Source organism: Hippoglossus hippoglossus, chromosome 7 (assembly GCF_009819705.1).
Source record: "Hippoglossus hippoglossus isolate fHipHip1 chromosome 7, fHipHip1.pri, whole genome shotgun sequence".
NCBI lineage: Eukaryota > Metazoa > Chordata > Actinopteri > Pleuronectiformes > Pleuronectidae > Hippoglossus > Hippoglossus hippoglossus.
In genome coordinates, this window is record NC_047157.1 from 12,924,445 (window position 1) to 12,944,427 (window position 19,983).

At 42.8% G+C, this 19,983-nt stretch overlaps 1 protein-coding gene across 9 annotated transcripts in view; it reads right to left on the minus strand.

Annotated features, from left to right (window-relative positions):
- casz1 (castor zinc finger 1) overlaps positions 1 to 19,983 on the minus strand; it is a 76,959-nt gene that overhangs the window by 18,215 nt on the left and 38,761 nt on the right. For 6 of the 9 annotated variants that reach the window (XM_034590138.1, XM_034590136.1, XM_034590137.1 and 3 more), the window contains exons 2-7: positions 15,377 to 15,934; positions 9,391 to 10,291; positions 7,507 to 7,572; positions 4,790 to 4,886; positions 2,068 to 2,232; positions 239 to 411 (exon numbers count right to left, since the gene is read on the minus strand). In XM_034590138.1, the coding sequence (XP_034446029.1) occupies positions 239 to 411; positions 2,068 to 2,232; positions 4,790 to 4,886; positions 7,507 to 7,572; positions 9,391 to 10,291; positions 15,377 to 15,934 (1,960 nt within the window). The remainder of the gene's footprint in view (positions 1 to 238; positions 412 to 2,067; positions 2,233 to 4,789; positions 4,887 to 7,506; positions 7,573 to 9,390; positions 10,292 to 15,376; positions 15,935 to 19,983) is intronic. The other 3 variants (XM_034590141.1, XM_034590135.1, XM_034590143.1) reach the window with 1 other exon arrangement.

A 19,983-nucleotide genomic window follows, 5' to 3' on the forward strand; every position in this document is an offset into this window, starting at 1 on the left:
CTATATCTTTTATTTACACTTAAATAAGGAATGTTCCTTAATTCCTCTTTTTCTCTTGTTTTTATAAAACCTGCTAGGACCTCTGCAGCTAAGTGTTTGTTCACATATACATATATCTATAATAATAACTGTAATGTATCTAAAAACAATTATATATAATATATATATACAGTGTTTTATGCATTTATGCTTAAGTTAGGTTTAATAAATGTAAAAAAAAAACATCCACCACATTCACCTGCAGTGGAAGTGTGTGGTCTTCTGCCCATAGAACTGACACTGAACCGTGCCACAGTCCTCGGTGGCCCGAAATCTCTGGAAGCCGTCGTTGATCAGCTGGGCGTTCTTTTTATGGAAGTTTTCATGGGTCATGACGTCTGAGGTGCTGGTGTACACCTTGCTGCAGCCCACCTACGAGCAGAGGCAAAGCATTGTAATCGGAAACAAAGATCTGGGCCCACTGCAGACCCGAGAGTTTCACTCTGAAAAAAAGGCAACTTCTGAAACACTGTGCTTTAAAGAGATCTGCTCGACCGTAAAAGTCTCTGAGAATGGAGTTCAGTGTGGTTAAGATAATGTTAGTGGCCTAGAAATGACTGGAAGGTTTGTTTTCTCACGTTTACAATTGAATGCGCTGTAACGCACACCAGCAGCAGTACAAGTAAAACTCAACAGTCTTATCATTGTGACATTTTGAAACAAAATGTGACTGAAAGTGTCGGTGGTCACAGCAGGTAGCTGAAAATACAGTAGCTTCCTGGCAAAGCTGCCATTTAGAAAATGAAATTCATATTATGAGCGTGACAGTACATTCGCCACAAGTCTTTCTGTAACTCTAAGAGCAAATTTTAGAGGTGGAGGGGGGCAGAGGAGAGCAGACAGGAGTAAGATGACTGTCCTGGTCTTTAGTTTAAAATGTTCTGGTACTCTGGAGCCCTCAGAGCCAACAGCCAAGGGAAAAAAACAGGTAATGTTTGAATTAAAAGCAGCAATTGTATATCATCCCTGGCACTTTTCATCCGCACAAACCGGGCAACTTCTCCATATTGAGTCAAACAATGAAAAAAATGCCACTCTGTTTTTTCCCCCCACTAAATCACGAGAGCCGATGCCAACATCTGCAGGTTCTCAGGGACTGTTAAAACAAGGGCTGAAACGTCCTAATAACAATTACGCCGTTAGAGGGGTTTAAAAAAAAGAATATATCTCAAGCCATCCTCCGCTGCACCGCTGCCCTGCTGGTGAGAGAGCTCTCCGCACAGTGACACGTTGAAAATAAGCAGATGTATAAAAAATTAAACAAATCCAGAAGGGGGAACGATCTTCAATGGGCCGCTTGGTACTAAAAGATGAAAAATGTGTAGTTTATATAAACACCTAACTGAATTTTATCCATGCCAATTAAGGAGTGAGAGAGTGAGGAGGTGGGGGGGGGGATGCACACGCAGCCTTACACGTGTATTCACCCTTTTTTTTTTTTCAATTTTCTTTTATTTACTTTAGGACACGTTTGGCCAAACTGCTCTTTAAAGACACTTTGGTGTAAATGGAAAAAGTGTGGGACTGTGATTCCATTTCACAGATGCAAGTAAACTTGTGTGTGTGTGTGTGTGTGTGTGTGTGTGTGTGTGTGTGTGTGTGTGTGTGTGTGTGTGTGTGTGTGTGTGTGTGTGTGTGTGTGTGTGTGTGTGTGTGTGTGTGTGTGTGTGTGTTACGAGTGGCCTCATTTCCCTGATCTGACCATCATTTATATCACAATGTTCTGCAATTCATTATATACCTTTTGGTTTTATGATTAAATGTCACTGCAACATGAAAATTAGTTTTAAGGCTTTTATTGTAGTGTGTGTGTGTGTGATCTGGTTTGCTGATGACCGTTTGTTATCAATTTTACTTTGACATTTTTAATCAGAATTGTGAGTTGCGGGTTGTTTGTAATGTACGGAATCCTTAAGCACATGTGCCCATATTAGCAGATGCGTATAATTCTGTTTCTGTGTCTGCTGTGCGTGCTTGTGGGTTTATTGTGAGCACTTTGAAGAGGAGGTGTGCGTCTGGGTAGTGTACCTGCATGCAGTGGTAATGGGTGCTTTTCCCATTGAGGTGGCAGCCGTGGTAGTAGACACTGCAGTCGTCCAGAGGGCTGAAGCGCATGAATCCGTGCTGCAGAGAGTTGTCCCTCTTCTTGTGCATGTTGTAGTGCCTGATTACATCCTGCTTACTAGTAAACCTCTGCAAAAGGGGAGGGGGGAAAATGTACAGCAACAGGTTGGTGTTTATTTAAACCAGTCACAGAATCAGCAACAAGTCACTTCATCTCTGTGGAAGCAGCAGCTGCAGCAGTTGGGAGCCAATTGACAGTTGGGGAGGGCTGTACATGCTGCAACGGAGAGGCCCAGGGTGTCTTTAAATATGACGTGTTCTGTGGTTATTGATGCACTTTGCATATCTGCAAGTTGTGCTCTATCCAAATGCCACACCAAAACACTCTGGGACTTTCTGAGTACAAGATACGTCTGAAATGAAACTTGAAACAGGAGGCATATCCCCCCCCCAACCCCCCCTCCCACCCCGCTCCATCTTTACAGGTGGACTCCCTTCCACCAAAATCTTTTTTTAATTAAGATGAATCAATTGGCATGCAAGATCACAGTTCTGATGGTTCCGACTCTGGAAAAATTATGTTCCATACAGATGGTTTCTCAGACGTGCATAAGGGAAAAGGGAAGACAACAGAAACAAACAAACAAGCCAACCAAAAAAACGTTTTCCCTTTCAATTCGCCGAGATATGATTCCGTTTTTAATTAAAGCATTAACGCTCGCTTTTGGTGCCGGCTCCGTCTGTGGTGATGAGTGAATATGCTAAGAGGCCCGCCTTCTAAAATTACAGCATAAATAAATTAATAAATAAATAAATTCCTCCCACACCCGGGAGTCGAGAAGGAGAAAAAAAACAAAACAGAAACGTCACTCCACAGAGACCCGCAGAAACCAAATCTGCTGTAATTGGACTTAAGCTGATGTTACAGAAACTGTAACGGGAGAAGCGCAAATCAATGAGACATTTCTTCAAATCCATATTTATCTCCAGTTGAGGGAAAAACATCAGAAAGAACAATTCTAAAAAGCAAATAATTGCTGTACAAAGTAGGGTAATTGCTCTGTGTCATGTGTTCCACTCGCGCACAAGTAAAAAGCTAGGATCTCACACAGCTGCTCCCCTGCTCCTGGCCCGTTTCCCACAGCCTATTTCCACGATGTTTGACTCTTGCAGAAGCAAACACTTCATTAGGATTTTGTAAATCTAATTGATGAATGCTTTAGATTTTAAATGAAAAATGAAAAAAAATTCTAATCTCAGTTCTGGGCTTTGGGCTTTGGGGTTTCTAATGGTTGATGAAGACCGGAAGATAAGTTGAACTGCAGTCATGATAAATTCGATCCATCAAGCTGTCCAAAATAGGCCATGGAGAGAGCTGACTGGGAAAAAGATCTCATTTTCAGTTGAGTGGTGATGAAGGTTGGGAGCCACTTGCTACATTTATTTTAGGATTCCCACTAGTGTGGCAAGATGCACACTCTCCCTCATGTACAGGCCCATGAAAGGAGAATGTTAAGACTCAGCCAATCGCCCGGAGGCTGGCAGTGGGATAATATTCCAGGAGTGTGTGTCATGTAACATTTCATGAGTTATCGCTTCGAAAGGGGCTGCCGTTTTTTTTCAGGGTATTGACATCCCGAGAGCCGGCTTCCAGAGCATATCTGTGTTTCCACACGACGCAAAGGCAACAGAGAAATGTGGAGCTGACCGTGGAAATTGCCATGATAACCTGAACTAACGCTCTAAATAATGACATGAAATGATTTTCCTTTGTATTCCTCTAAGATTGTGTCTCATCAGACTGTGAAGCGGGATTCGTGCAGAAAATGAGAGCTTCGATATGTAATGCTTTTCACCACATAAACAATATTTATCGAGCGGTAATCTCTCTTGATCAGGAGCAGAAAAAGGAGATTACGGCCGAAGATGGCTTAATACAGAAAAACTGTAGAGAATAAAGGAAGGGAAACACACACACAGCACTGGCTGTGCATGTATTTTTGATGTCTTTGACAAATCTACCCGTGTTTGTCTAACTCTCTCAGGCCATATGCTACAGCAAACACAAGGCCCTGTAATATGATCTGCTTTGTGTTTAGTTTTTTTTCTCCTTCCTGTGCCATACATGACAACTCCAGGGACCAGGAAGATTAATAACGTGAAAAGGGGATTAAAGGCAGGCCCCCAGTCATTGGCAGATGTCTTTATAAAAAAAGAGCACATAGATAAAAAAAAAAGAGCCATATTTCAAGCATATTTACAATCAAACCTTGTGATAAAAGGGCAACTGTCAAAGACCAACTGTGCTTGGAAAACACCTGCAAACTGAACAAGTGTAAACACCCGTAGCCTGTTCGGCAGACCATAGGCCAACAAACTTTTCATCTTTGTAAACTTTGGCTGGGTGTGACGACTAATGAAAAGATGACACATTATCCTGTTTGTCTATCCTGGGATCACCACATCCCCTTAGACGTGTCCTGAAAAAGGAGAGGATGTTTTGCTTTAAGTCACCCAGCCTAACCTCGATATATAAATAAATCATGCGATACACTACCTGGTTTCAACCTTTAGTGAGATATGCCCGTGAAACCAAACTACATTTGTCAGATCTTTTCCCAGCATACAGGAGCAAATGTTAAAAGGTGTGTTTAGGTGATGCTCAAAAAAGTGATAAATTACTCACGCTCACCTGGTAGTTACACTCAGGGTCCATGCAGTGGTAATGCTCCCTGTACTGGTAGGCACAGTGGACGTGCCCGCAGTGTTGACTTCCGGAGAACCTGAAACCCAAAGTTACATGACACATTTCAACAGTTGCGTACATTTTGGCGGCCGCACAGAAGGCAAAATCAAAACTGCTTCAAGACCTGGGAACGCACGAGAGCTTATCGCACAGGGAGCAGAGTCACGGGGATGAAAAAGGCTGAACGATAAAGCGGCGCAGAAAGATATCAGTGCGATTCAAACATAATTGACAGAAAATGAAGAATGATTAGCGAAGAAATTATTTGAAATTCCAAGAACAGCACAAAAAAAACAAAACAAGCCAAGGAGTTTTCAAAGACATTTTGCTCGTCTCACCTTCAAAGTCGCACGGCTCACACCTTCAAAGTGACTCCTGCTTTCCACACTGCTGCAACAATTTACCCGTCTGTCACACCAATTTCAGCCAAATTAGCTCCATTTATTTCCAAAGCAGCCGTAAGAGACACTTATTACACTGAAACCTTTTCCCTTGACACACATTCACACGCCCCATAACTACTTTATTTCTCAGTGCTGTGAAAACCCTTGTCAAATCAATGCACAGTTATTTCAGGTTAACCACAGTTTCACTCTGAGAGGAAGAGAGTCAGGTATCCTGAGATGTGGGAACATCTCCGTCTACTTTTCATCTGAAACCTTTGCCACCCTTTCTCCTGGAATCCAAAAATCTGGTTTTAGCCTGGCACTAGTGGGGAAAAAAAAGCTGCTGCCTGCTACAGTACAACCACTTTTACGGTTGTGATAATAAGACTGACGATGATGACTGTTAAAATCCTTCAATTACCAGTGAAAACACACAAATAAACATTTGAATTGCTGCTGCCAAGAGCTCCATCTGCGAGTGGAGAGGAGAGAGAGAGGGGGAAAGGAGGCTAAGTAATATTTTTTCCATCTCTCTTTCTGTTTTTCCTTGTTAGGATTATCCCAGAGCTGCATTTACAGATCACTTTGCTGAGTTCATTAAGCTAATTGAACGGTATATCCACTACACTTTTTAAGTTGGCTGTGTCCGTGTGTGCGTGTGTGTGTGGAAAGCGATGGAACCAGAAGGGGCTACGAAAGGTTTGATGGATCTTTTAGAAAAAGGATCAAACCAGTCAAACCAAGACGCACAACGTGTACGCAATAAAACCAACATATGCTCACACAGTAGTGATTTCTATACGCCTCTATATACATGCAGACACACACATTTACACTTATGAACACACAAAGCCCCCCCCCATCCTCCTGAGACTGTGGCCCACCCCTCTGCTCATTGCCCAGCTGTATCACTTTGCCTCTGGACAATTCCCACTTGCCGCGTCAGGGGGCCTAATGGGCCGCTGCTATTCAGCAGCAGATTAAATATTAATATCGCCACGATACAGAGATTGCAGCGCATCTCCAGTTACAATAGAGATACACAGATCAAAGTGCCGAGGCAATAGTGGGTGCATGAAAGCATTTAAAGAGTGAAAACTGCAACTAAACACTACCAGGGAAGCTCTTTAAAACATCAAACTGTAGTGTGGTGAGAAGATGAAGAACTTTTTTTTCCCTGTTTTCACAAGGACTAGGTGCGAACACGTTCACAAAGCTGGTTTTTAGTATTAGTGTGCACTCATTAGCCCCAGCTCCGAGGAGGACCATCCCCCGCTTCTAGCTCCCCTCTCTGCGTTACATTTGCCCTTTTTATGAGCCCTCCTTTTCCATTTTTTTTTCCTCCCTCCTCTTCTTTCCTTTCTCTTTTTTTTCCCAACCCCAACACGGAAATTGAAACTGTATCTGGGCTTATCTGCAGCCTCCCCGTGCATCAACTGCCGAGATGTTTAGACAAATTTTATGCATTATGCAGCGCAAATATCAAAACAGTTCTTGGCAGTGCCAGCAGAAGCCTCATTAAAAATTCCTTAATTAAATCTTCTTGCAAAATGTAATCAGTCCAAGGAAGAGGTTTTGTGTGTGTGTGTGTGAGTGTGTGCGGAGAAGAGGATGTGTGTCTGTCAGTGCCAGGGCTTTGATTTGTGCCCTTCATGTTATGGCTTGGAGAAGTAATCATTAATGCCAAAGCCACTTTGGCTTTTCAAATGCTGTTTTCTTTCTTTTTAAATGGAATAAACAAACAAGTGATAATCACCTTTCTAGTGTCTGCTCAAAATTAATCCAGAATGAGGGACATTGTTCTGTGTCCATAGAAACCACAGATACCTCTCCTCCCCTGAGGCTTGGATCTCCGATGGTGTGGAAGACAGACTTTTTAGATCAGTCCCTCACGTGTTTCAACAATTAATGGCAGAACTAAAGAGGAACCTGGTCTGAGCTCATATCCTCTCTGTGTCAGTCAAAGCTAAAAGTGCAGATTTATGTTCTCCTCGTGTTTTAGTGCTAGACACACTGTGAGCATTTATTCAACCAGACACTGTACGCTGCCGTCAAACCATTTCTCTTTCATTACCTCTTATCCTTCTACTTCCTCTCAGCACATAAATTGGAGTCTTTTCTTAATTAATTTAGTGCGCACCGAACATTTTCATACCAGCCTAAGATCGAGTTACATCACTTAATAAAACGCACCATCAGTACATAAAAAAAAGGCCCATCTCTGTTTGGTATGTTTTTTCATTGGTGTAGCACATTGAGGGATTTGCATACCTAGCAATATATTTCTGGTAGAGGTTGATGTCTTCGCTGGCGGGTTTATCTGGTGGCAGGCCATTCCTAATGCAACAGAAAACACAAAAGAGACAGGATTAATGGCGAGGTTGGGCTGCCTGTTGTTAATAAAAACAAACTGACACACTATTTACTTACAGGCCGCTCCCAAACTTTGGACTATCAATATACATTTTCTTGTGTCATAACAGCGTTTTCATATGCCGTATGAATCAGGGATTTAAGGTGCACACTTTGATGCATGGTCTCCCAACCAATGAAAGGCAAAATGCAGGAGCAAAGGACATTAATCTTTTATGGGGGTATTTTGGTGAGTGCTCGTATGCAAAACTGGATAATGGGGATGTGGAAGAAATGCTCTGAAAAGGTCTTTTCTGATAGTCTCTATGGACCTTGCCTCTAGTGCTGATGTCAAGTTGTCTCCAATTAGTCTGGACCAAAGATGTAAGACAACACTGAAGCCTGAAAAGCATATGGATCCAGCTAATTGACTCAGTACCAGTTTCAACTCGATCAAATTTGTATTAGAGAGACATGCTGGGAATTGTTGTGTGCTTTTCGTCACCTGTAATGTGACTGCCTTCATGAAGCCTGTAGCAGTACTGTCTGTAGATGTCATAATACAGTTATTGGTTCTGCTTGCTCCCTCTCAGGGATGGCATTTAGCTCCATGTGAGCAGCTCCACACGGGGGATGACCTGAGGTTAATCTGGCCCAGAGGGGAGGATGTGCTGCCAGACACTCTCCCTAGCACCCCCTCTTCTCCCCGTATACAAGCAACAGACTGGTTTAGTTAGCCAGGCTTGCAGCTCCGTTGAGCCCCAACCTGACAAAGGCCAAAGCCTGAGGGAGAGGTGCCTGAGGGCTCTTGAACAGTGTCTTTGATAGGTCTTGACTAACTAGAGACAAGGTCAAAACCAATCAAACAGACTCTGGGAGCTGTTTCCTACTGGTAGTGCACACAACTGTAGGCTAGTTCCCCAAACCCCTCGTTTGCTTCCTTTAAAGTGCACTCGTCAGGCAGTGTTGAGTCGGCCCCTGTGACTCGCCGGGAGGTTAGTCATGGCTCCAAAGTAATTAAAGGGAGAGTTGTTACACCCTAGCCAAACGAAAGAAGTCAGTCACTTTGCGATGACTGTGCTAAATCAGTCTCCATGGAGTGCTACAGCGAGTAAACACTTCATGTGCCTTCGCAACTCATCATGTCGTGGATCTATTGGGCGCTATGCGCTATTTCACACAACGTTCCTGTTGGCTGCTGTAAAGATAGCAATTACCTTTGCGTTGGGCTAACTGACTCACAGTAGCAGTTAAGTGTATGTGAGCTTCACATTAGCTCCAAGGTGTTCCACTGAGAGACTATCGGTGTGAGGAAGACAGACCTCTGAGCTTGAAATCTTTTCAAACCACCATTAAACTTTAAATTAGAATTTTAATGACAGGTTAAATGATTTATTATCAGATTTTTATATTTTGTGAATAAGTAAATGGGATGCATGTCGTCATTAGAAGGGATGCATATCATGTTCATATAAAGTATAAATGTTTGGGTAATGTTTTTCCCCAAAATACCTGCTCAAACATGTATCTGTCCATAGGCCACACCCATTTTTGTGCAATGAGAAATTCTGCTATTTTTTATTTGCTTTTACAGCACACTTATTTGACCAGTCCATCTACAGATTTAATACAATCTGCACCATATTAGACCAATTTTAGTACTGTGATGTAGTACTAAAACTTGGAATATCCACTATCAGTGGCGAAGCCAAAAAATTGTTTTTTGATGCAGATGTATTCAAACTAAATAAAAGCCTTGTCTGTGTTTTCTAGTGTTATATGACAATGTTTGATCAGACTTACTTAACGGAGGACACAGTGCCAGTGGTGATGGAGTCAGTCTTGGAGAAGCTGGACTTTAGGTAGTCGGTGGCGTTGAAGCTTATTTGGCCGGTCTGGTCCATTGTGAGCCCCGGAGTGATGCTGGCCCCGGCTGCACATACAGTGGGAACACCAGGAGCTCCTGGGTTTCCTGGTGCTGTAGCGAGGACATTGGGCATCAGCGAGGCCTCAGGATTTCCTGGCATCAGTTTCTGAATTGTTCTGATGTCATACTTCGAGGGGCGGCCCACTTTGCCCGTTTTAAAGGCGATGGCACCGCCCATGTCAGGATTGCCCTCGCCGGGCTTGAAGAGGTGCAGGAACTTGACGTTCTCCAGGTCGTACTTGGAGGGTCGCTTGTAAGCATTACCATTCTGCTGCTGCAGACTCTCACCCATCTTCAGCTTCTGAATGAAGAAGTCATACTTGGAGGCTCGGGGTGTCATGTTCTGCATGTGAGAGGGGTTGGCTGGCTGAGATGTTCCCAGTTGGAGTCCTCCTGGCTGTTTGTGGTCCAGGCTGGAGGGGTAGATCTGTGCCTCGGCTCCTGGGTGGCACCCCGAGGTCTGGAGCATGGTAGCACTCTTGTCTTGGGCTAGTTTTGAGTTGAGGTCGTCTGGTTTGGGGTGGGAAGCATGCACAGGCCAAGGTAAGGTCTCACCTGCTTTTAGCTTGCGAATGTACTCTTCGTACTTAGAGAAGCGAGCACGCCGTGATGCCTCCTCACTGCTGAGGGATGAGGGGTCTGAGGTAGCAGCTTTGAGCTTCTCAAAGCTGATCTTCTTGGTCAGCTCATCCCTTACCTGCTGGTCATCATAACCGAACATTCCCAAAAACTCATTCATGGTGTTGGCTGCATAGTCTCGCAGGGCAGATGCCTCTCCTGGTGACAAAAACAGAGGATAGCTAAACTTAACTTCAATCCTGATGCCCATCAAGTCAGTTCTGTCTGGTATTAATTATTAAAGTCTAATCATAATAATAAAGGCTAATACAGCATATACAAACATGATCTACCAAATGGTTCCCTCTTGTTACATATTGACTGATGCTCGCTTTTGTTTGACAACTTTGCATTTTGTTTGGCATCAGATATCATTGAAGTTGACAATCTGACAAAATAGCTGGGAAGAGACGCTATCTCACATTACCATTTTGGCAAACACACAGCAACAAATACATAATGAAGAAACTACTTAAGAAAAAAGTTTTTTTACATAGCTTTTGAAAAAAAGACTTTCAGCACATTTTTTTATGTGCAGACTTGAGGCTGAATATTATTAAAAAGACAAAACTATCACTATCAGCAGAGACATAATGACACGTGGCAAGTGTGTTCCATTTAATCCTCCATGAAGCTTAGTGTAAGGTGTTTTAAAATAATGTGATTATTGTGTCACCTTCAAAAGTGAACAGAATGAATCTTTTCCTCTTTTTACACATTTGTGAACTGAAACATCACTTTCATTTTAAGAGTCCATTAAATTGGACAACTTCCCCAAGGACATAGCGAAATACTGTATAGTCAATGTATAGTTTAATTGCATTATGTGGAGATTAATTCTGGCCCATTAACTTTCATCCAGGTTAGTGCAAGGGGTCAGAGAGTCGGGAAAAGGGAAAATGATTTGCGCTGAAAGCAGCGGAGGGACAAAGCTGTGCATAAAGAAGAAGAGCGAGGGGTAAAAGACGAGGGGAAGGGTATTTGAGAGCGGAACAAAGACAGAAAGAGACAGGGAGGACCTGTGAGGCTGCTTTTCTCCAAACTGTTGTGTCTGCTGATCCGGCTCAATTCAGAAAATCTCTTTCTGTGTCAGTTTGCATGTTAGGCAGGATCCCAGAAAACAGACATGCTAGTAATGAAAGGAAAGATGATAGATGATAGTCATTTAAAGCCTTTGGCCATCTTAACTCATCACTGGCACAGGCACAGGATCAAGGTCCAAATACTAAAATCTTATTGGTTTTTTTCATGACCACAGGAACACATGAGCTGGCGAGAGGTAATATCACCAACCACCCGGGTAATTAATACACAAATATCTCTGCTCTTGTCTCAGATTTCTCAGTTATTGCTAAATCAGTCGCTGGGTCCTGCTTTTCACATCTCCTGCGCAGCATGTAAAATAATCCCCAAATTTTCCATTCACTGCTTTGGGGTTGCTCCTCTGCTCAGTGGATCAGTATGAAAGAGGAGCTGGTGGATCGAAAGGGCATGAAAAATTTAAGAGAAATGCATGAGGTATTTGAGAGGAAGTTTGAACATGTTTGTACATGCACTGAAACCACAGAGTGACACACTGTGCATACATATAGAAGTAGTTGGTGCAGGGTTCACCCTATTCTAGAGTTAAAGTCCTTTTTATTCTTTCCTAAGCCTGTAAAATGATAAGTACACATGGCATCAAATGTTGTTAGAGATACATCTGGACATGTCCATTAAAAAGCATTCAGCTATACATTCCTCACATTTGATTTAGGTGTTGATGACTTCAGTGCTTGGTTGGAGTTTACTGCTACTGTATTTATAAGGGCATCTCAGGTCACAGTATATCATATAGCTCTAAAGTTAGGGCTGAGCCGCCAACACTACTACTGGGTCAGAAAGTTGAAACTACACTTTACTGAGTGAGGAAGAATGATTGGAAAGGGAAAAGGAATAGAATAAATATTGTTGGATAGACTTGCATTTTAGAATATCAAAGTAAAAATGTTTGGAGATCAATGCCATTACCAACATAACAAATCTCACAGTTCATTATACTATCATTATAGCAAAATGTGTTAATTACAGAAAACCTCTCTTGTTTTAGTTGCAGAGCCAATTGCTAATTGTTTCAGAGAGATGGTGGTTTCTGTCATGGGAGCTCTGACATCCCTTTTTTCATATTCTCTTTGCTTCGGGTTTCATCACCACCTTCTGCAAAAAAAAATATCTGAGTCTCTTTATTCCTTCATGTGACATCGTGTGACAGCTATCAATGAAAGGCAAATGATTGGACATGAAGGGATTATGACTGGGACCAACAGGAGATAACCTTTCTGAAGCACCATGTAAATGAGTTTTCTACTCAAGCCCTTTCTGGCTGATGTCATGTGACACCGAGCAGGAAACTACGAGTTAATAAATAAATAAATAAAAATCCCCTGCTCGTCTGACCGTGCTCTCTCTGGTGCCACTGGAAAATCTACAAACAAGTGGCTCCTAATCTCGACACTTCAGGCCAGCAAAATCCGACACACCACACAGACCTGCCTTGTCTATATTTGAGGCAATTAGGCCACATTTTCCTGCGCAGATATGATAACAGATGGGCATTATATCTCCTTTTGGCTGACCAAACATGGCCATCCACATGGCATCGCTTCTCTACTCACAGGACTGAGAGGCAGAGGTGTCGCTGATGATAAAGGTGCATGCTAGCTGCTATATATGGACTAATCTAGACTTTGAATACCCTCTAAAGGGGTCTGCTTTGAGCCACACAAGCACAATGTAAACTATTTGGATTTTTTTATAATGTGCTGCGTTTTCACTGGAGTTCAGTCAGGGAGAGTTTTTGAATTGTGTTATTTTCATAAGGTACAGTCATTTAAATCCATTTTTAATAAGCAATTTGTGTTCAAGTTGGCGAATTAGTTTGAGTGTGTTTTGTTAAAATGAACAGTGGTATGCTGATAAATAGTTGGCTTGAATAAATAATATCAGGGGCATTTGCTTGGATTAATTTGACACATGCACAAAACTGTACAGAGCCTCAAACTTCCTTGCTGTTTGGTTAGTTAATTAACGGGCAGTAAATAGAGCGAGCGCTTTGAAATAGCTTGAAATGAACAATAACCTTTTACAGTGAACCCAGAATTGCAAATGGAAGTCATGGTCAAGCCTGTTTGATCCATCGCTATGAGCATCTCTGTCATTGCTTTCATAGTTTTTATTCATTGGCTTTTTTTCCCATTGACTGGCTTATGAGGGCTCTAATGCGACATCTAAATTATCTAGGAAAAGTATTCTGGGGTTTTGCACTGATAGGAAATCCGCACGATGCCTCAATGTGAGGAGTTAAATGTTTTGAAGGTCGCAGTTTCTCTCATTGATCTTGCAATGTTTGTTAATTACATTGTCACTGATGTTGTGAGAGATAATTAAGCCACTATGTTTATATGCATAATTATGTGCACTCCGCATCAGCCTTTGAAAGACAGCGGCGAGAGAGAGAGAGAGAAAGAGAGAGAGAGAGAGAGAGAGAGACAGAGAGGGGGGGGGGGGATGTTTTAATTGTGAGCTGAGCAGAAACGTGGCAATATAGATGCCCTAGTTACAATCAACAAAGAGCAACTCTGAAAAAAAAACACACACTAAAGATAAGATTTGCAACTTATGCAGGATGCTCTCCCTGCAGTCTGCAAACTCTGTCTTTGTAGTGAGATGTGAAGTAGTAAAGGAGACAGAGAAGACAGAGGTGGAGGCCTGCTACAGTAATACATATTTACAGACAGGTTTTGTTTTTTTAGGGCCATGACAAACACACAAAATGACTAATTAAAACCACAAAACCTTTTGCATTTGCCTTTGAAATGAAACCCGCTTCATTTTCTGAGAAGCCCCTGCCCCTGATTGTGTGTGTGTGTGTGTGTGTGTGTGTGTGTGTGTGTGTGTGTGTGTGTGTGTGTGTGTGTGTGTGTGTGTGTGTGTGTGTGTGTGTGTGTGTGTGTGTGTGTGTGTGTGTGTGTGTGTGTGTGAAAGAGTGTGTGTGGCCGGAGCTACTGGTGCACGGTCGTTGAAAACAAGAAGAAAAATGCAAACAAAAAGAGCTCGTGTACATGACTCTGAGGTACATACCTAAACCTAGATGAAAGACCAAAAAAAAAAAAAAAAACTGTTAAACTGATGTGAGCAACATCGAAACAAAACTTGTTTTTGTACCACAACAACCGGTCTCGCCTGCAAATTGCTGTTTTTTTCCCCCCTCTCTCTCTGGTTGTCTGTGAAAAAACAGGCTTTATCTATTCATATAACCGAGTTATGTTTTTTTTTTTCTCCTTTTTACAGCTCTGTTTTAACTTTTGCTACACAAAGGCCAATCTCTCCCATAGTGTGTGTGTGCGTGCAGTTTCAAGGGTCACAAAGTATATAACAGTAAAGGGCGCTTTCTTAAAAGATTGTTTGTGCTGCTAACGCATATTCTTGCTACCTCAGATGACTGTTGGAAGTTTCTACCGATGTTATCTCTTTGATAATCAGTGAATTATTGCGAGGGAACATCATAAATTTACAATTGAACCGTCAATGACTCATTTACGAGAGCACATATGAGAAATGTATCAAAACACGTTAATGTGTGTTAATCAATAAATAAGTGGAGCTGTTGTTTGTAACATGCTTAAAGCTTGATATGGCACTGCAGTATAACTTCTATGTTCCTGACTTTATTTGACGATTGATCTCTTGGATTTGACAACTGTGGAAAAAAACAACAAACCCCTCCAGGGCAGACTACGGCTCCATGTAATAGAGGAGCTTGAAGCAGTGGCTAAGTTTAGTGAGCTTAGGGAAAAATCAAAGAGTCAATATGTAATCCTGGGTGTAATGTGAAGCTTAGCCTGGCCCGGCCATGCGCTGTTGGCCCACAGCTGCTGGGAGAATACATAAACAGCCTTATGTTGTAAGCGCGCTCCATTTATGAATTTCTTCATACAGTTAACCACACACTGACAAGTTACTGATTTCCCCCCACCATGTCTAGGAGTTGAATCTGTCTTTAGGGTTATGTCTCTGGCTATTCATACTGTAACTGTAGAATGTGACTTTGAATACACTTAAGCTTTAGTGGAGGTGACAATGTCACCCACCCTTTTATCTAAGCCTTGATACTATGGAGTGAAATGTTTTAAAGGGCAAAGGTGGTGTTGGTTTAAGACGTATAAGAAGTCTCCATCAGAGGGAGGACACAGTGTCAGAATGTACCTGGAGAGGAGAAAGGTGCTTGGCGACTCTGGGCCTCGCTCGGTGGCATCAAGGCGTTGTCTTTTGGAGGCCTGTCTTCACCTTCTTTGTCGCCATGGTAACTGCCATCTTGAGACCCGGCCACAGGCTCGGCCTCCTCTGCATTGTCTTCATCGTCGCTGCAGCCTTTAGGCTGTACCATGTACACGCCCTCGGGAGGGCCGTCTTCATTGCTGACTTTGAGTTCGCGCTCCTGCTCGTCCTCGGGAGCCGGCGGCTCTTCGCCGTACTCGCCGTTGACCCACTTCTCGATGGCCTCGCGTCTCTTCTGGTCCTCCTCTAGGCTCTGATTTAGGCTCAGGCTCTCTGGGAAGTTGGTCTCGTTGTCGTCGTAGTGGGAACTGCCACGCTCGCTGTTTTCTGCTACACTCTGGTCTCCCTCTGCATTCTGGGAGCTGCTGTCGAACACCACCTGGCGGCTCAGCTTGGCACAGATAGCATTGAGTTTTAGGCCACCTTTTCTTTTGGCGGCCATCTTGGGTTTTCCTGAGGTCGTTTCAGTGCATAAACTCCTTTCAGCTGTTAGAAACAAACAAAAAACAACAATATACACATTAAATTAGTAAAACCAAATTGGTTACAGTTTGAGAAAAAATGTAACTCCCTCCACATGAGGCGCAGAAATGCTTTGAGTATCACCAGAAGCAGCTTTGAAGCTGCTTTTCCACGTCAGTAACTTGTACTGATTTTAAACATCGCAATGGAAAAACAAACTGCCATAGAACAACAGCGACTGCTGCTATTAATAACATACAAGAGCACTTAACAATAACAGCACAAGACTAAAAGGACAAACTGAGATACTGTACATATCTTTCTAAGTCACACCTCTTTGGTCAGCTCTGACGTTAACGCAGTGGTGGGAAAAAAAGGAGAAAAAAAAGGTGCAGGCAGCTGAAACCACAGGCAGATAGGTATCAGACCCCCTACGGTACTACAAGCGGCAAATACACGGCTACATAATCCTTCACATGACAGCGCTATACAGACACTGTGAAATGTTATCTTCACTCTCACCTCAAGAGGCTGTGGTCTTGCCACTGAGTGGGGATCTGCTCAGTGTTACAGCTGTCAGAATACGCTGACCGCTGAGCACTTTTGGGCTTTTTGGACCTTGTTCTCACGTCGGCTATTCAGCAGGATTCGGCTCAATAATCATCATAATAATCATTTTATTAACAGCAAAATAACACAACGTGTGTGTGTGTGTAAGCTGTTTACACTCTGCTGTCTTTTACTGTTGATCTAACCAAGACAGCAACACAGGTACATCATTCAAACAAATGTTGTAGTTCCTGTGTTTTACATGTCTTTACTTCACAAGACATACTACACAGGCTGAGCGTTTTTTCCCACCGGGCCTCCCTGAACAATAGAGCATGATAGAGTGTGCTTCGGGGCAGGAATGGGTGGCATTATTTCAACCCAAGTGGGGCTATCTTTATAACATGTCCTCTGATGAGGCAGGAACAGCTGCCTGTGGCATTCCAGATCCAGAGCTGCCTTTTTAGGGCAGAAACTGCACTCTGTTACCTTTCACTTGATTTCCAGAGCCACCAAAGTTCACCTTCCAACAGCATTTTCCAGACTCAAAATCAAGGCCAGATCTTTATCAGTTTCGTAGGAGGAGGAGGAGGAGGAGGTGGCCCTGAGTTACACAGTATTTATGATAAATTAAAAAAAAGTTGTTCACTTGTGTTCAGATTTTTATTCAGCAGAGCCTCAGCTTTGTCAGTTGAGGCTCTGTGGAAACTGTTAAAGGCCAAATAACCGAGGAGACATTTCCTCTTAGTTGTATTGAATTTGAACTCAGCTGCACTATGAGTAGGATAATAGACCAGGCCGAGCTACGGACACACCATCCGAACAGAGAGAAATGTACGATATCAGAGGTAACAAAGTTCTATCTTAAAGATTCAATTCACTTTCTACAACAATGAGAACGAGCCCCTTCATTTTCCCTCAGCCATAAAGCCAAGCACAATCATGTGTGAGCCATTGCCGGCATTATGTAAATCACGCTGGTGCAACATAAAATCCTGTTTTCATTTTCTTTTGCAAAGCTGTGGAATCATTAGAGGATATACAATTTGAAGGAGTTTACAGATCACAATGCACCCCCTGCCCCCCACACATGCTTTCTCAGTTACTGTATTTACATTGCAGGCTTCCTCTCTGAAACAATGACTCCAGGAATTATGTAGTTTTGAGGCGGTTATATATCAGCGGCACATTACCGTACAATTTAGTGTTAGACAATTGCAGGCAGGGGTGAAAGGGTCACCTTTTAGAAGACAGCAATTTGGAGAAAAAAAAAGAAAATCAGCTGGAAAAACTATTAGGAAGGAGAAGCCATAAATTTTCAAGTTATATATATATTTTTTTTTTAGAAATACTCTCCAAAGGAAGATTGAGGTCATTTGGGTGTTGCAGTGGAGGTAGTTTTTTTTCTGTTTACCGTGTTCAGTATTTTATGCTTTAACTACTGATTTCCTTTCCATTGCGATCTCAAGCTCCTTGTAGGAAATGACCCCTACACAGTTGTTTCTTTCCATTAGTGCCTTTTCACGTATACATGTCTGTTAACAATGAGAAAAGAGGGCCGAGTGCTACCGTTTCAGGCCTACAGCTCAATTAATAGACATCTTAAACACACATGTAGTGTTTTGTTTTAAAGGTGAAGCGTTCTTTAAAACAAATTTAATATTGCGAGCTTCCCCCGAGAAGGGACATGCTATGGTTCGATGGTTTACGGAGGCTGTCTAAACTATTATTTATGCTGCGGGTTTTGTCCTCAGCAGCTTTTTTGCCATTGCTTTCAATGGAGATTGCTATGGTAACAGTAAGCTGTTTACCTCAAGTCGTTTGTGTGCATGATAGCGTACAATGAGATAAAATCTGTGGGGACCTACATGAAAGAACAACTTTTCCCTCCGGGACCGACTCCCCCACCTCCCCGAGAGTCCAGTAAGCATTCTGCCTTATTAATGAATATCAGACAGAAAAACAACACTGTCACACGCGCCGGACATTATTTACACTTCTGTTTTAGCCTGGTGTGCTAATTGTCAAGGAGGAGACACCTCAGTAAGCACGGCGAGGAGGAAATAACAGGCAGGTTTCGAACGTGAACACAACAGCTGAAACTAATTTTTCCGACTGCTTATGTTAACTGTGACACTATTTTTACTGGAAACTGTGCAGGGCCACAGTGGAGCACGGCGTGCTGTCTGTATAAGGCCAAAAACCTGAGGAAAAAGTCAAGAAAGTATTTTGAATACATTTGGACCAGGTCAGGTTCTTTTTCATCTTCAGTCAAAAATAAGTGCATCATCTAGTTCTTCAGGGCCCTGTTTCTTGTCAGCGCTTGGATGACACAGCTTGTGTTCAAGCACTGCCGCACTGACAAACACACTCTTCCACAGCTCCAAACCCCACAGGTCTTGTTGGTTTTTTGATGCAGACTCTCTGTTTGTGTGCCAGAATGATATCATGCCCAATCAAGTGGTGTTTCAAATCCTAATAACGCTGTTGGAAGTGCATTATTTGTGTGAACGTGCGCAGACTATAATCAAGGCAGCTCCGGGTAAGGGTTGTGGGAGTTAACCACAGTTGGAAGACCGCGGCTTTACCTCTCTCTGACATACTAGACGAGGCGGCTTACGTCCAAGACGCGTTTGTAATCATGGTATGGAAATTGTAGAATTACATTTACAACATATAGAGAATTAAATAACCTGGCTTTATTGTTCATTCTAAATGCGGTGCCTCACCGTAAACACATCGACTCCCTGCAGCGCTGTCAGTTTGTGCGGAGCGAGCCAGCACGCAGGAGGGTCTGTATATAAGGGAGGTAGATATTACTTGTTTAAACTGAAGCTTATCTCTTCACCTAATCAAACACAGGTACGGGGCTCGTTGTAGATTCCTGCTGAGTTTCAACATGACTGACACGGGGACAAACCCCCCGCAATATCAGGACTTAATTAATACAAACAGGGTCTGGGAGACGTCTGCTCAGCTCAGGATTATTTTACAATATGCAGAGGTAGAGTTTCTCCGGCTCTTTAAAAAAGCGTAGTTATAACTTTATGAACCTTTGGCAGATTAATCGACAAGGCTGCAGCTCCCTGTGTGGAGCTCAGTGAACCTTTTGTGTCTGTGGCTCTCCCGGGAGATGTACGTGCGAGAGAGTGAGTGTGCGTGCGTGTTTCAGGAAAATCATTGAGCCACGCAGGCAAACATGCACAGACACACTTGAAATTACCATGTTTTTATTTTTGTAAATTTAGGTCTCGCAGGAAGAGAGTGTTTTCCTCTTCTCTCTCTTTCTCTGTCTCTCTCCCCTGCATGGTAGAGAGGTTGCGGCAGACGCAAGGAAGTCAAGCGGAAAGCCACTGATGGACAACTACGCCACGACACCCAGACCCCAGCATCTGGCCCCTCTCTCATTTTTATTACACAAGAATAACAATAAGCAGGTCGCCGACCCCGCTGTGAGATTTTGCCACAGTTTCCTAACAGTCGGTGCAGCCTATGCTGAGAAATTTCCATTTTTCCGCATGCAT